Consider the following 18127-nt stretch of genomic DNA (forward strand, 5'->3'; position numbering starts at 1 on the left):
TCATTTGAGGTGAATTACCACTGTTCAACAGACTTTATTTTGGATGCAGCATATAGGCTTTTTTTCGGAATTGCATCATTTTAATGGTTTCCCAGAAATGTTTTTTTTTTTTTAAGTACACGTTTTCGTGTGCCTACATTTGCAAAATTGGCAAGCAAAAACCACTAATCAGAATGAATCTTCAGTTTTAAAAGATCATTTTCTATTTAATGTTGTTGTTGCAACTTTCAGCTTGTCTTATCATAATGACTCACTCGGATGATTTGCTTGGCATAGCTTTTATACCGAATGCCCTCCCTGACGTAAACCCGTCCATTTTTATAGATTTTTTTGGGGTCTAAACTTGGACCTAGCTGAGTATTGGAGCACTCACCGGAACGCAAACGGGCACAGTCTGCATGAAAGTCAGCAGCATGTACCACTACACTGCCAGTGCATTATTTTCTATTTATTGGACATAGCCCTTGTGTTTTCATGCAGATGCTAACAAATAAAAGACTCCGATCTTCTATGATAGCAGTTTGGATTTACAAGGTCTGTCCTCACAAGGTTTTGTAATAATTTCATATTTTCTGGATTTTGGAGGATAGACAATCATTCTGAAATTATTTTTATCAGTCAGGGTTCAGCTTTCTTGTAGAATTAAGAGAAATGAATTAAAAACTTAGTTTGACCTTCTGTGAACTTTTGAACATATATGCCAAACTGTTGTTTTAGTACTTTTTGCACAATTTGCTGTTATTTAACATAGTTGACTCACAAAATTCACAACAGCCGCTTGATCCATGCACTGACGTATGCATTTCCCAAAAATGTTCACGTCTATAGCTTTCGGTAATTCCTACAGTCTGTCTGTATCTCTGTTGCAAGCTGCTGATGAGGCTCTTAAGCTCAGTGGCCACTTGGCTGTCATAAAATGACATTCAAAGCCTTGCAATAGAAAATTACTTTCGATCATCAATAGTTAGGCGTCATCTTGGTCTCAGCATAATGTAGAGGACTACCTTAACACCACTTCAATTAAACCACAACATGTTTTAGTCCATTCATGGAACACCTGTTGTGAAATGTGTCATTTAACTCTTTGTTAAAGAACCTGCACATATCAAAGATTTGAAAAGGTCAAATGAAGTTCACCTGTAAAGGTTAGAGTGTGTATCACCATAGCGACATAGTTTTATTTTATTTTATTTTTTTACATGTGCACTGGTCTAAGAGTACACAAATAAGGTTGTGGTGGTCCGGTGGATGGGAATAGCAGTTTAGCATTTGTTTGTTACATGTTTGTAACTGCAGATGTTGGAGCTTCTAGTTTTACACTGAAGACATCATTTTTCATCACGCTTCTCATAATTGTCTAGCAATGGCCGTCCTGTGAACAAAGTCTTTAACCTCAGTTACCTCATTCATGACTGTAATGAAGCTCATGGTAGGGGAAATTACATCTCATGAGATAAATGATTTTCAGAGAAATGGTGAAATGTGAGAGATGATATCATGTGACAATAGTGTGTGAGAATAGTTTCCTGACAGTGTGAATATTGTGATAAAGAACCTACTCCTTTGGACAAAGTTAAGCAAACAGTGGCACTGAGGAATTTACAGTAACTCTTTCCAGACTGTAGTTGTAAGGAAGGGAGTGTCCTGCTGTTTGGCCTCTGTGTGGTTGTGACAGATGGGAATGAAAAGGTTGAAGTAGCATAATGTTTATGTTTTTGAACGTTTATGCTTAAAAGTTGCACCAAACCAACCATTTCAAACCACTGAGATGCCCAGAAGGAATTTTATCACTTTCAAAGGACTTAAACTTTGATCTTTCTTGTTTGGCCATCTGGTCAACTGATTAGCTGTTTCCGCTCAAATGCATAGAAGTTAGGAGTGGGGGGCATAGAAGGACTTTAAAGTTGGGGGTGGCCCATCGGATACACTACTTTGGCTTCTGAAACATGATGCTGTGGGCATCACACGTGTTGGCACATGGTGCAGCCACTTCAGATGTGGTCTGGGACATGTGGAAGCTTCTCGGGCTTATCCGGCCCAACCCAATACACAATGAGCAAGTGAACGTTGTAGCAGTCAAACACGATGCAACCCGTGTTCAAATATGCATCATGGTAGTGTTTTGTACAGTACTGAACGTGTGTGTGGCGTTTTGTGAGCCTTTTACTGTCACTGTGCAAATCATAAACCATAACAAAATAGAATGTTGGTTGTTTTTGTCAAGGTGGGCATGAGTGGTTGAGGGATTGTGGACCCAAATGCGGTGAAGCAAGGCAGTGAGATGGGAATGAGTGCAATATGAACTTTAATGAAACAGGGAGAAAGGTGAGCAGACAATCATGACTGGATGGGAAGTTAGTGGACCGGTCACCATGACTGGAAGGGTCACGAGTGGACTGGTCGCCATGACTGGAAGGGGCGTGAGTGGACTGGTTGCCATGACTGGACGTGATTTGAGTAGACTGGTCGCCGTGACTGGACAGGACTTGAGTAGACTGGTCGCCATGACTGGAATGAGCGTGACATGACGTGATTTGCTTTGACTTGAATTGTGTGGAGTGACTTGACTTGGCTTGGACTATGGCCCCTTGGCTGTGACGAGGGCGACTAAGCTGGCTGTGACAAGGACGACTTGGCTGGCTGTGACGAGGACGACTTGGCGGGCTGCGCCGAGGACGACTTGGCCGGCTGCGCCGAGGACGACTTGGCCGGCTGCGCCGAGGACGACTTGGCCGGCTGCGCCGAGGACGACTTGGCCGGCTGCGCCGAGGACGACTTGGCCGGCTGCGCCGAGGACGACTTGGCCGGCTGCGCCGAGGACGACTTGGCCGGCTGCGCCGAGGACGTCTTGGCCGGCTGCGCCGAGGACGTCTTGGCCGGCTGCGCCGAGGACGTCTTGGCCGTCTGCGACGAGGACGTCTTGGCCGTCTGCGACGAGGACGTCTTGGCCGTCTGCGACGAGGACGTCTTGGCCGTCTGCGACGAGGACGTCTTGGCCGGCTGTGACGAGGACGAATTGGTTGGCTGTGACGAGGACGATTTAGTTGGCATTGACGAGGATGACTTGGCTGGCTGTGACGAGGACGGCTTGGTTGGCTGTGATGAGGAGGGCTTGGTTGGCTATGATGAGGACGACTTGGCCATCTGTGACGAGGACGACTTGGCCGTCTGTGACGAGGACGAATTGGCCGTCTGTGACGAGGACGACTTGGTTGGCTGTGACGAGGACGACTTGGTTGGCTGTGACGAGGACGACTTGGTTGGCTGTGACGAGGACGACTTGGTTGGCTGTGACGAGGACGACTTGGTTGGCTGTGACGAGGACGTCTTGGCCGTCTGTGACGAGGACGACTTGGTTGGCAGTGACGAGGACAACTTGGCTGGCAGTGACGAGGACAACTTGGCTGGCAGTGACGAGGACAACTTGGCTGGCAGTGACGAGGACAACTTGGCTGGCAGTGACGAGGACGACTTGGTTGGCTGTGACGAGGACGACTTGGTTGGCTTTGGCGATGTTGCTGTGGCGAAGGCTACTTGGCGGTGACAATGGCTACTTGGCTGCGACGAAGACGACTTGGCTGTGATGAAGACTTGACGTACATAACATAGGCAATGCTCCCACACCGACTGGACAAGCAAAACTAAAACTAGACTAAATACACCAACACTAATGAGACACACCTGGGGAAGAGAAGACACACACAGGTGGACGTGGTTAGACATAACGAGACAAGGAAAGAACGCAGGAACACAAGACAACAAAACACCAACCACAGGCAAAAACAAGAACACCCATAACAAACAAAAACCCAACCCCCACAGAACTGAAACATGACAGTTTTTTGTTTACTGCTATTTTTTTCTTAAAAGTTGGTGGATTCAAATCCCCAAAGATGATCAGATATTTCCATGTAAAAAAAAAAAAGCTTGCCATTTCCCAATGATATTACACCTATGTACTGTTCAACTTGTAGATTTGTGGTAATGTATTAGGTGTGGTGGAAATTATTCCAAATGAAGCATATAGCATGCTTTAAATTCATGGGAGTTTTCATGCACAATTACTGGATGAGATTATCTGTTTTCATTTTCTTTAATATCCCCCCCGGATGACAGTTGACAGGAAGTGACGTGACGTGACTGACATTCTTTTGTAAAACAGCCTCATTCCAGTAAGAATATTTTTCACAAACGGGCTACAACTTTTTATAATGCAAGATAAGCAAAATACGCTGTAAAATATACAATCTAAACTGAACTCTAACTGTATTTTGGAAAGTCTACTTTACTTTTGTGTACTCAATTGGTTATATTTGCACAAAATCATTGCTCTCCATGCTCAGCAGGGAGCCCAGCAATAGTGCATTTTGGGCCCGTTGGTGTTCCAAATGAATGAAGTTTGATTTGAACATCTGGCTCTGTAAAAAACACAACCCCTTTTATGATAATTGAGGAAAGTTGTAACTCAGCACTGCAACTTTCTATTTGAGGTCTCTTAAATACAGACTGGACTACAGAAAGCTTCAGTGAAGTTTGTCATTAAGGAGCCATACTCAAGTCCTAAAATCCATCCCCTTGCGCCCATGCGTAGAAAAATATACAGGCAATTATTGATGCAATGACAGACACGTGCCACCTGCTTTTATTTTTAATTTTTTTTTAGAACATATGCAAACAAAATTATTCAGTTCAAAGAATGTCTACAAAATGACGTGATTTAGGCAGTTTCCATGTACTTGTTTTTTGTTAATTACTACAAAGAGATGTTTTGTTTGAATTCAAGCAATTACAATCAACCCTAACTAGGGTCTGAGATTAAGACTTAGCTGCATGGCAAACACCGATGTACAAACAAACCACCAATAAACAACCATTTTCAGAAAAAAAGTGCTGGTGGCTTGGAACACTGTACTGTAATTATGATGGCAGGATTTGGTACAAAGACAGAGTTGTTTAACAGTGTGCCTTCTACTTTGCAACATGTTCTGACATGCTGAGGTTTTACTGGGTGGCAGGCCATTATGGATTGACTGAAAATTAAAATGTTTCACTTACTGTGTCATAGTCACTGATGGCGTACATTGCAGCCTCTTTAAATTATTGTTTGATTTTGGGTTTTATGTCCTCCAGTCTTCTCTTTCGTACATAAAATGCTTGCTCTATCGGCTTGACCAGGTATGTACACTCTAAAAACAGTTGGGTCAAAAATAAACCAACCAGGGGTCAAAAATGGACCAATCCTCTAATTAGGTTAATTTGACCCAACTTTGAGTGAAGAAATGGGTCTATTAGTGTGAAACAACTCATAAATATTGGTCAGATCCTTTACTTGGGTCATTTTGTATAAAACAACCCAGAAAGTTGGGTCAAATTGACTCATAAAATGGATCGGTCCACTTTTGATCCATAATTGGATTACTTTTGACCCAAAAGCATCCAATATTATAAATGTATAGATAATTTGAAGTTAGAAGAAGGGTGACGTTACAGCAAACCATATTTTGTTGTTGTTGGTTGTTTAAAAAAATAATATTTCAGGGCCCTGTGTCAATAAGGTGGGGCTTTAGGACCCAGATGCGGGAAGGCAGAGGTGCAGTCCAAAAGAGGTTTTAATTTCAAATTAAAAAAAAAGCTAACTTCAAAGTACAAAACAAATGGAACTAACAAAACCTGAAGCAAAACATGAAAAAACAACTAAGGCGAGACTAACAACATGACATGGATCCGGATAAGGCAAAGAGGTCAGCGTGACGTGGCGAAAGACTTACGAACGTGGCAACAGCAAAAAATGAACCGACACAGACAGGGGGGAGACAACCGACTAAATACACCAACACTAATGACATGACAAGACACACCTGGCTGAGGGCACTGATTGGATGACACATGAGGGTAATGGGGAAAGGTGGACACAATCAAGGTTGACACAGACACCACACGAGGAAGGGCAAGTGACCAGAAACGAGAGGAGTCAGACTTTTCACACTAAAACAGGAAATGACAAGACAAGGGGAAAACATGACGGAGTAAACAAGACTGAAAGTAAACATGACAGAACCCCTCCGTCGAGGGACGGCTTCCAGACGTCCCTTAAAAAGTTCAAAAACAGGGCGGGCGGAGGGGGCGCGGAGGCGGGAACCTGACACTTCCCTCCAGTCTAGTCCGGGGGACGTCCCGGACGCCAGACGAGGGGAGCCCGGCGGAGCCAATCTGGAGGGCGCCCCGGACGCCACACCGGAATAGGACGGCCGTGGGATGAACATCTCCTGTCCACCCCCATGGGCCTGACACCGCCATGGAAGAAGCGAAGAGACCCCGCTCGAGAGCGGCCGAAGCCAGGAGGCCCGGGGCTGCAGAGGGTGAGGACGCCCGGGGTCCTGAAGCTGCCGTGGAGGCGCGAGGACTTGAGGCGGCCGACGAGGCGATAGGACTTGAGGCGGCCGACGAGGCGATAGGACTTGAGGCGGCCGACGAGGCGATAGGACTTGAGGCGGCCGACGAGGCGATAGGACTTGAGGCGGCCGGCTCGGGGACCTGAGGCCCCGACGGCCGACGCGGCTCGGGGACCTGAGGCCCCGACGGCCGACGCGGCTCGGGGACCTGAGGCCCCGACGGCCGACGCGGCTCGGGGACCTGAGGCCCCGACGGCCGACGCGGCTCGGGGACCTGAGGCCCCGACGGCCGACGCGGCTCGGGGACCTGAGGCCCCGACGGCCGACGCGGCTCGGGGACCTGAGGCCCCGACGGCCGACGCGGCTCGGGGACCTGAGGCCCCGACGGCCGACGCGGCTCGGGGACCTGAGGCCCCGACGGCCGACGCGGCTCGGGGACCTGAGGCCCCGACGGCCGACGCGGCTCGGGGACCTGAGGCCCCGACGGCCGACGCGGCTCGGGGACCTGAGGCCCCGACGGCCGACGCGGCTCGGGGACCTGAGGCCCCGACGGCCGACGCGGCTCGGGGACTTTGGACTTCGGCCGACGCGGTTCGGGGACTTTGGACTTCGGCCGACGCGGTTCGGGGACTTTGGACTTCGGCCGACGCGGTTCGGGGACTTTGGACTTCGGCTGACGCGGTTCGGGGACTTTGGACTTCGGCTGACGCGGTTCGGGGACTTTGGACTTCGGCTGACGCGGTTCGGGGACTTTGGCTGACGCGGTTCGGGGACTTTGGCTGACGCGGTTCGGGGACTTTGGCTGACGCGGTTCGGGGACTTTGGCTGACGCGGTTCGGGGACTTTGGACTTCGGCTGACGCGGTTCGGGGACTTTGGACTTCGGCTGACGCGGTTCGGGGACTTTGGACTTCGGCTGACGCGGTTCGGGGACTTTGGACTTCGGCTGACGCGGTTCGGGGACGTTGGACTTCGGCTGACGTGATTCTGGGACTTTGGACTTCGGCTGACGTGGCACGATAGGGACTTGAGGCTGCGGAGCCGGAGCCTCATCAGCCTGCCACCATGGGGAGTGAGGAGCAATAGGGAGACTATAACCCGAGGATACCGAGAGTGAAGGATCGTGACGTAAACTAACGGGAGTGGGTAAGGAACCAGGTAAAGGGGAAACTATGTCATGATGTGGCGGTAACGGTGGGCTATGAGGTGCACGCGATGGGGACCGGTGTGGTGAACACGGCGGAGACCCAGGTGAGGAGGGGTGACATGACCCGGTGTCAAAATAATCCCTAAATGAAAACTGTGAAGAAAACATGTGGGGAACTAAGCTGGTGAAAAAGTCCAATTCGGAGTCAGATTCGGAACTGTAATCCGTAAGTGCATTACTGGGAAAGGGACCTTCATCTTCATCATCGGAGATGTCAGAGTCTAAAAAACATTGAGGCGACAAAATGGTGTCGTAGGGCAGAGACTTGAGTGCGTTTTGCTGATCGTGTGAAAGGGGAAGAGAAGACAAATACCGTGAAAAGGAGCTTACTTGGATGGAATGGGATTGGATGGCAGGCTGATGGTGCTTCCGTGTCGACCGACGACGAGCCGGTCGCTTACGGAAGCTTCCCGCTGGGTCTGATCTTGGTCGGTTCATTCTGTCAATAAGGTGGGGCTTTAGGACCCAGATGCGGGAAGGCAGAGCAAGGAGGCAGAGGTGCAGTCCAAAAGAGGTTTTAATTTCAAATCAAAAAAAAAGCTAACTTCAAAGTACAAAACAAATGGAACTAACAAAACCTGAAGCAAAACATGAAAAAACAACTAAGGCGAGACTAACAACATGACATGGATGCGGATAAGGCAAAGAGGTCAGCGTGACATGGCGAAAGACTTACGAACGTGGCAACAGCAAAAAATGAACCGACACAGACAGGGGGGAGACAACCGACTAAATACACCAACACTAATGACATGACAAGACACACCTGGCTGAGGGCACTGATTGGATGACACATGAGGGTAATGGGGAAAGGTGGACACAATCAAGGTTGACACAGACACCACACGAGGAAGGGCAAGTGACCAGAAACGAGAGGAGTCAGACTTTTCACACTAAAACAGGAAATGACAAGACAAGGGGAAAACATGACAGGGAGTAAACAAGACTGAAAGTAAACATGACACCCTGGGGTTGACATTTATAAGCAAACACTATGCATTTATTTGCAATTTCTCAGTGTTTGTTAGCTATGCGTGTTACATTGGCTCACATCCTGTGCATCTCATAGGGGCCGGACCCACCTGTTCATATAACCTAGTAAAGCTGGTTGCTGTTACTTTTACGCTAATAGTCATTTTTGGTGCTCATAATCTGCACAAGAAAATAAAATTCCATCCTAATAAAGTAGGTAATGGATTTCCAATTCATCTTTAATTTAGCCTCTTAGCTATTGGCAACAACCTGAAATACTGTAAATATGACAAGCATGCATATGGATCGAACTTTTTGCAGTTCATCTTGAGAGAAAAAATACAGTATTTTCAACATCCATCCATCCAGTCATCCAAATGGTAATTACGTACTTTCATTAGTAAGTAACTTCACACTAAAGACTCTTATCAGCAACATCCGATGTCCCTCGATAACTGTGACCAGTTTGAAAAAATGTATTCAAAGTCAATTCACATTTTCATGTTGTTTGTTTGATCGGATGATGTTTTCCACAAAATTACAGGAAATGTGGTTTGTAAATGTTAGGAGATATGAGGCTACATTGAGTGAGAGCAGTTGCCAATGCGTGACCAAGAACCTGGTGCTATAAATTCACTAGTGGGACTAGTGATACCCAGATGGTGCTTCATTGTGCTTCTGGGCACCACCATTTGTTTGTCCTCGGGGTGTGCCTGTGTGCATTGGTATTGCTGGTTTGCAGGCTTACTTGGATAGTTTTTGGTGGTCTTAGGGTTCTGTGGCTTAAGCAGGCTGACTGGACTTTCTTGCTACTTGTGATTCCTGAGGGAAGACCTTTGTGTTACTGGGAGGTAAGGTGTGTGATCATTCCCAACTCATCACAAACCACGATGACTCAATCCTCATCCCTGTTTGAGCTCATAAGAGAGTGCTGAGTCAGTATGTGTGGACACTAATGAATGGTTCCTGGGTCTTTATGGGTTCTGGGTGGCACAGTATTCATGTTCACGTTCACGTGTGTAAACAAGTGTCTTTTTGTTACTGTCTGTCCTTGTTCGTCTTGTTTTAAAATTGTGGGCTCTATTTTCATAGACATGCACCTGGCGTGAAAACGGGCACAGCGTCATTTTTGTGTAGTTAAGTGTGTAGTTTGGGAATTTGGTAGAGGCGCTGCACCTTCCTAGGCCAATAACGTTGTCGTGGCCCCGGCATATCTAGCAATTGAATTTGGCGACAAAAGTAGACTTGTATATTAGACTTGCCAAAACCTGGTCTATCTATTGGTGCGGGTTGTTTAACTGGATTTTGGTGGACTTGATCAAGGCGCAGGATCCGCACCAGGATTCGTTTGTGTGTTTTCACACCTGACAAAAACGTGTGAACCAGGGTGAGAAACTCTGGTCCATTTAAAGCAGACCAAACAGTGCAGGTCTGAATACACCCAAAGTCTATGTGTTCCTCTTGCCCGCTGAATCTAAAGGGAATGAGAGGAGCCGCTTTCAGTGGCTGCAAAGATAGTCGAGTGTGTTCATGCCCACAACAGCGCATTCCTAACTGAGGGCATCTGCAAAAATACCAAAAGAAAGATAACTCATGCGCACATTGTGCTAGATTTGAGTTGGGCATGAATATAGAAGCTTTGTGCAGGGGTCAGCAAACTTTAAATAACTGCAACCAAATAAATAACAACAAAATCTGTCTGGCGCCGCAAAACATTTGAACATTGTGATGAACGAATTAGTGTGTTAGTATTAATCTAATGTACTGAGGACCCAAGCGCTAATTAGAGCTGCACCATAACTGAAAAATATGCAGCATCCAATACTTTGAGATTAATTTTCTTTTACCTTTCGTCTTCTGTTTTTGTATTTTTTCATACTTCCTTTTTTCATACATTTATAGAATTTTCTGCCTTTCTGTCAAATATCTGACATTTTGGGCAATTTTATGGACATGTTATGGAAATTTTCTGCATCTCTTTTTCCTTTTTTTCCCTGCCTTTTTTTTGCTGTCAATTTTCTGAAATTTTGGGCAATTTTTGTGGAGATTTTATGGTAATTTTCAGGATTTCATATTTTGTTTTTGGACATTTTATAGTTACTTTTTTAACGTTTTTTTTAAAAAAAATTTTTAAATAAATTTTATTTTCTGACTTTTTGGCAAATCCAAATACGTGTCGTCATTTTATGCTTTTCTTCTTTTGTTTTTGGACATTTTATTGTTATTTTTTGAACATTTTCTTTTCTGCTTTTTAAAAAAAAAATGCAATTCTCTGACATTTGGCAATTTCATGGACATTTTATTGTAATTTTCTGATTTTCTTGTTTCTTTTGGAGCATTTTATGATAAATTTTTGGACACTCTTAGATAAAATTTAAAAAAAAAAAAACTTTTTCATCTACCTTTCATCTCCCAAATTCTGTTGACATTTTTTAAATACTTGATTATTATTATTTTTTTCACCAGGAATTCATTTAAATTATGTTTCATCAAAAAAGATAAAAACATAACAAAATATGAATTTCTACTTTAGCCACATGTGGCTCCAGAGCCAGTTTGCAGACCCCTGCCTTTGTGTGTCACATACTAGTATACAGTCGTACCATTCAGGGTTACAAATACTGTACGCACTGACTTCTTTGATACTGCAAGTAACTGAAATTAGCCACTGCTTGTGTTAAGATTATGTTGGTGTTAAGTGGTTTTTAATGAGTTTTACTCATGTGTGTTTAAAGGGCATGGCATTCTCCCTGGAGGAGCGTCTGCAGTTGGGGATCCATGGCCTGCTTCCTCCTTGCTTCATTACTCAGGATGTCCAGCTGCTCAGAATACTTAAGAACTATGAAATGAAGAAAGATGACCTGGATAGGTGAGCCTCAATTTCAAACAGACTAAACACTTCCTAGTGAGTAGCCACATTTGTGTACTGCTTTCTTATCTTGTTTCTGGAATTTTGATAGATTTCCCAGAGGATTGTACTGCCTCTGCGTGAAATCTATATCTGGATAGTATCGTGTTTAACATCACATATTTGATTCAACACATTTGCCCCCTAACTCAGCTTCCCACAAAATTCCCTGTATACTCCCTTTTCCTCCCACCAGTATTTTTCTAAACCCTTTAAAAATAACTGTTCTATTCAGTCCTATTTTGCATGCTTCATTGTAAGCAGTGTGTAAATACATAAGTACGAGTTGTTTGTTCCCATACCAGACTCAAAGCTGAACTACAGCCTGGTTCACTGCCTTATATTACGAGCCAAGTGTTTGATATTATCTACATTTTGCCTCCTTTTCCAGGCCCCCATCTCTTTGTGAACCTTTCCTTCATCCGTCATTGTCAAGGATGAGTGATTTTCTTGTGAGACGGACTTAAATAGATTCTGAGTGTGCTCTTAATGTAGCACCATAACAACATCATAGCATCGACATCTTAAAAGCCTTATTAGATTGTTTAAATCTCGATTCCCATGCTCTACCGACGTCAAAATATGTCTGTGGATTTAACACATTCCATCCTTGGACTTTACTCCCATGGATTAATGGACACGATTTTGCTGTCATTACTTAATCTTCAGTCTGCTTGACAACTCTTCATCCATTTTATTTAATCATTTCAATCAATATCCACAGATTTTTATTCATTTACTGGGTAACATGTTGAGGTTTGATCTATTATGAGAAGTAATCACAACAGCACTGCAGCACTAGTGAGATGGGACTCAAACTTTGACTGTCATGAAGTGGGACTAATAAGTATTCCGAGACTCTGCCAATTGAAATACTGCAGTAAAGACCATTCTGCTTCCCAGCAGTCTTATCAGAATACAACAACAAACTATAAAAATACTAAAAATATGCAGACCAGTGTCATGCTAAATAAAGAAAAGGCCGTTTTACGAAAGTTAAATCTAAAGCAGAATGTTAGTCATCGTGTTTTATTATGTGCAATGCTTAAACCAAATTCAGACCCCCCCAAATGGGACTTTTCTTGGCTGTATGAGCAATAAAAGACAAATGTATTCAGTATTTTCAAAATTGGATTTTGGCCACTTTAACATGTGGCCTTTAATCTAATACAGTTTGGAAATTTTACAATGAGACCTCAGTCTGAACTGTCAGAGTGGAATTCATGCAAACCATAACGTCATCTTCCATCAATATTTGTCACGATTTGGGTTTATGGATGGTTTTTATTGTGTTCTTGTTTACTTTCAGTTCTATTGTGTTTTGTTATGTTTTCCTTGTGTCTAAGGCCCCGTCCACACAATAGCCAGTTTCAATGTACCCTCATAAGTTTCTTACGGTTTAGGCCATTCATCCACACGAGTGTAAAGATTTCAAAACATGCCCCGTACGCGTCCGTCTGGACACCATATGCAGAATACTCCTCCAGTGATGACGTAATGATCGCAGCTTGATGACGACGCATTGTTGCAGATTGATGATGTATGCGCCAATTCTCGTGTCACTGCGCGCTAACCGTCAGTCTGTCAACCACAATGGCGGGTAGCCGTGTCGTAGTCGTTTTGCGCAGCCTCCTTAGCTTGCTTATGCTTTTGCAGCAAAATATTTTGATTCTTATTCCTACGTTCAACAAGCGGTGTTGTACTTGAATCACCCGCATTGTCACTTCTCCTGTGTTCGTCTTTTTCATGTTGTTTCGATACATGCAAAGCCATTTTTGTTCTGTAGATTGCAATAAAGTTAGAAAAAAAAGTGTTATTCTTCTTCGCTAATTCTTCTTTTACGCTTTCCGTTAACCCCCTGTGGCTGCGCTACAGCGCCACTCCAGACTTGGCATATACATTACAGACATTAAACATACTCAGCGTCTTCTTTTGGACACACGCAAGTCTTGAAATGCTTCTGTGTGTACGAGATTTGTTTGAGGAACGAAGCCGGCTTTGCTTCCGTCTGGACAGGGCCTAACTTTGTCTAGGTGTGATCTTGTCCACCTGTGCTTGTCTGTTCTCCGTCTTGTGTCAGCCAATCAGTGCCCTAGCCATGTGTGTCTTGTCCAGATGTGTCTCGTTATGTCAGTTAGTCTGTGTGTATTTTTAGGCCCTGTTCACACTGAAGCAAAGCCGGCTTCGTTCCTTAAACAAATCTCGTACACACAGAAACGTTTTAAGACACGCGTGTGTCCAAAAGAAGACGCTTTTGTTACAAATCTGCAATCAACCTCATAGTGGTCAGTAGAGAGGTGCATCCACTGAAGATGCAGACACTGCTTACCAAAATGCCAAAAATGTTAAATGTTATGCAGATAAGTGATAGAAAATGGATGTAGAGATTAGAGATTGATGTGTGTTTTTGTGTATGCAGCTTGTATGCTTTTCTTTCATTTGTGGACAACATTCAGTAGTCATGTACTTGCATGTTAGTATATGAAATACTTTTAGTAATAAACTATTGACAGAAAAAATAGCATACAATATAATGTGAAAAAAAAACGTATTATATTATATATGGCAGAAACTTGTACGGTTTGCCAAAATGAAAACATTTCTAAAGATCAGCCTTCACCAGCAAGCATTGTACAGCTGCTGCGGCTTAATATATAGCAGAGAGGGTGTGGAATCCTTTCATCCACACAAGAGCCACCTTGTGCTTGAGAATTCATGGAAACTGTTCTGATTAGAAATAACAGTTTTTGGCATGTTCTACCTAATTTGGGTCATATGCAACTTTTACTTCACAGTCAAAGAACTCACACAATAAAGAGCTTGTGCAGGGTTTTCCCAAGATACAAGTACTTATTGTATAGACATCTGATTCATTTAACTTGGTTTGGTTTTTCTCTCCCTATTTTGCTTGACTTTCTTTCCCACTAGTTTTCTTCTCATATATTCTATGCCAAGCAGTTCTTCGCAGCTCCACTGATCATGCCTCTTACGTCACTTAATGTAACATCTGACTTGAATAAAACTTCAATAGTTAGACCCTCCTGTATTCAGCAGGTATGAGTCCTCAAGAGGTTAAATATTAACATATGGCGTTTTCCACTGTGTCCATCTTTGTCATTTCTAGATATGTGTTTTTGATGGGGCTCCAGGATCGCAGCGAGAAGCTCTTCTACCGTGTGCTTTTGTCAGACATCGAAAGATTCATGCCAGTCATTTACACCCCCACCGTTGGCCTCGCTTGTCAGCAATACGGCCTGATATTTAGAAGACCAAGGTGACACACACACACTCTCAGCAAAGACTTGTAACGTGGATATGAGAAATGGCTTTAAAAACACAATCCGACCAAATGTCAAGGGGCATCGAAACTTGTTAGGTCACAGGCTATGGACCGTGTCCAAGCTCCAGCAAACAGAAACTCGAAAACCTGTGAAGCTGCTTGATTTTGATGTGAATGAGGCCGTAAAATCTGATATTGTTAGAAGTTTGACTTTCGTACCCAGATTTGTATATGCATATTTTTCACTGTTCTACCAAGAAACAACACTGTTTATATTTAGTGTTTTTTTTTTCATTAAATCTCTATTTCAACAGGTAAACCTATTGAGAACACATTCTCATTTGCAATTGTTATTGGCCAAGTATGTAAAAATACAACATGGAATTTGCTATGATAGTTTTGAACTACACTATTATTGCAATAACAAGCAACTATGACAAAGACACGACACATAGACACAATGCCAACCTAGTAGCCAAGAGGCCGAGTTTTATGTGGATTTTGCGTGTTCATATGTGTGATGTGTTCTTTTTAGTGTAGTGGTGTGAAATGTACGGCCTGCGGGCCAGATAAGGTCCGCCAAGGGATTTAATCCGGACTGCGAGATGATCTTGTAAAGTAAAAAAATTAGTAATGTCGGACCAATTAGAGGCGGCCAAAATCAAAACCTATACATTTGTAATTTCACAAGCAATCCTCAGATGAGCAGTGCAACTTGTACACGGAATTTACCTGGTTGTCATTATTTTACACACAAGCTAAAGTTGCAGTTTGTTGAAAAAATAAAAACAAATACATAGACTAACATAAATCAAACATAAACATGCTAAATATGACACACATTTAGCTACTGGTAACACAAACAAATATGACAGGAAATTATTGTTCTATAACTTCATTAACTGCGCCACATAAGTCATTCTGGGAACGATATATATGCAAAACAGGTACAGACCCGGAACTCACACTTGCAAAGTGTTGCCCATTCCAATTTGCATTTGTGTTATTTTTTGTGTGTGTTAATAATGTTTCCAGCTGAGCCCCGCTATTTAAGGCTGGCCTGCACAACTGTGTATAACTGACGCCAATAGTTTTTAAGTTGTATACCATTTTACCGGTCCGGCTCACTTGGTCAAATATTTTCCGCCATGTGGACCCTTAGCAAATATGAGTTTGACACCCCTGTTCAAAGCATCTTGTAAAACTATGATCATTTAATTCAAATATTAATGATCAAATTAATTAATCTAATCAAATGTATTATTATTACAATCTGATATTCTCACTAATGTCAATGTCAACCCACATCTATAATACCAGTGAGGAAAAAAGTAAAAGAAAAAAAGATGGTGCCATATCCCATAACTGCAAACAATCATGAGCCAACCTAAAGAAAATATCTTGCCAATTGTGTAAGAACTAGCACAAAAGAAGCACATAAATTTATTTTTTTGCCCTTTTTATTTCTTTGTTTCAATTCATTTTATTTGTGTTTTACCTATATTGTGCATGTGGTTTTCTGAGAATATGATACTACAGCAGACCATTGCATATATGCGATCCAGCATTTGCAAAATTGCCTTTCTTTCTTTCTTTCTTTCTTTCTTTCCTATTTTCCGGGGAGGCTCTAGGGGGCTTTGCACCGATGATGCTCAAGTGGTGCATAAAAGCTTCCTCCTATCTAATCCATTCATACAAAATATAACAGAGTGCATGCATGGAAATTAAGATATGTAAAATAGCAGACATCACAAACACGTTCACGATGTGTGGTGCCATTACAGGACAATGCTTCGAGGTAAGCAGTTTACTATAAAGTATTTTTAATGCAATAAATTCAGAGTTTGCGCTATAATTATGCTTTTAGCCATTACTACATTACACTCACTTTAAGGATAGTGTCAATTTATAGAAATTTGCTCTTTGCACTTGTCTGTAATGGACATTTGCTTTTTTCATCCGTCCAATCTCTGTTAAATGTAAAATGACTTTCCGTTAAAAAATGTCACCCTGTGGCCCTTTAATTATTATGCGCAAAAGCCAACTTGGGAGCATGCAAGCAGATCTACTCAAGCTACATTTAGTTATGAAATGACCCATTTGGAAGTTGCGGTTAGCCTTTCTAGCCAATATTTGGTTGGAAAGCTCAGATAAAGGCAAATCGCAGTAAACTGCTGAAATCTGTTCGGAGTTCACCTTGTAAGAGATGTTTAACATAGATAACACCCCCCCCCCCTCTCTCTCTCTCTCAGTTACTGTGTTGTCACCTCGGTTCGTTCGGTTTATCAAGTATTATTGTGGTCTGGCTTTCATCCTAAATGTTACGTCTGGGTCTACCCTTTTCTTGGCCCCATCTCTGGATTTTATTTTATTCAGGTAGTTTTAAGTTGAACCTTGCGTTTTTATTATCAAAATACTGATAGTAGACTGATCATCATTGTTTATTGCTCTCCTCATATGATTTCATCCACATTCTAACAAGTGATGTCAGGAAATCGTCTTGAACCCAGTTTAAAGTTTTTGAGGAACAATTGCTTAAGTTTACAAAATAGTCTCCCGATAGCATTTTGCTACTGCGGTGCCACCACCATCATGGAATATAAATTCCCCAGCACTTTATTCTAGTTGTTTACTTTAGATGTTTTTAAACTAGAAACCAAAGATCTTCCTCACATCTTGTTTTTTCTAAGTAGCCCTAGATTTCCGCATTCCCGCAGAACAATGTGGAAAATATTCCTTGCATGTTTCACTTCTCACACTTAACAGGCTGGGGGAGTTATTCTCTGTCGCGCTAAACCACTGTAAAGACCTGCTGCACAAACCCCCAAATTGGAAAGTGGACCCTTGCGATCCACGCCAAGGCTCAGTTAGCAGTATACATCGAGACATGAATTTCTACAGTATCGATTACACACTTACATTTTCTGGCAGTTTCTTTCTGCTAACCAAGCCAAAGTTTCTGACAGCAGTCAATTGGTGGCAGCTTGCTGCATGGCCTTAATGAATATGTGTCTGCTAAAATACATGTCAATAACAGGAAAAAAGCCCCACAGATATTAACATTAAATTGGAATTTGGCACTTGGACTTGCAGGTGTAAATTCACCATCTGACAGTTTCCTTTGTAGTGTTAGTTACTCAAAAGCATCTGTATGCATCGTGTGTGTTCACATGACCGAAACAACAGTCCCACTGTAGGTGTGTATGCATGCGTGTCTTCAAGTTGGACCACCATCACAGCTCAGATTAGGTCTCTAATCATTGGAACTCAGGTATAAAGGCTTTCTGTGCGGAAACTGCAGCCTTTTCTTGTCATGCTTGACTTTACCAGTTAATCTGCTTCATGGAGTCTAAACACTCCAACATCAGC

The 18127-nt window shown here is 43.1% G+C and overlaps 1 protein-coding gene across 3 annotated transcripts in view; it reads left to right on the forward strand.

The window, feature by feature from the left end:
• The window catches only part of me1 (malic enzyme 1, NADP(+)-dependent, cytosolic), an 86641-nt gene that overhangs the window by 25372 nt on the left and 43142 nt on the right, over window positions 1–18127 (forward strand). For all 3 annotated transcript variants that reach the window (XR_013295319.1, XM_077575616.1, XM_077575617.1), the window contains exons 2-3: window positions 11306–11439; window positions 14603–14752. Coding sequence is in view for 2 of the 3 variants with exons in the window: in XM_077575616.1 (XP_077431742.1) it covers window positions 11306–11439; window positions 14603–14752 (284 nt within the window). In the remaining variant the exon portion in view is untranslated. The remainder of the gene's footprint in view (window positions 1–11305; window positions 11440–14602; window positions 14753–18127) is intronic.

This window comes from Vanacampus margaritifer, chromosome 9 (genome assembly GCF_051991255.1).
Source record: "Vanacampus margaritifer isolate UIUO_Vmar chromosome 9, RoL_Vmar_1.0, whole genome shotgun sequence".
Lineage (NCBI taxonomy): Eukaryota > Metazoa > Chordata > Actinopteri > Syngnathiformes > Syngnathidae > Vanacampus > Vanacampus margaritifer.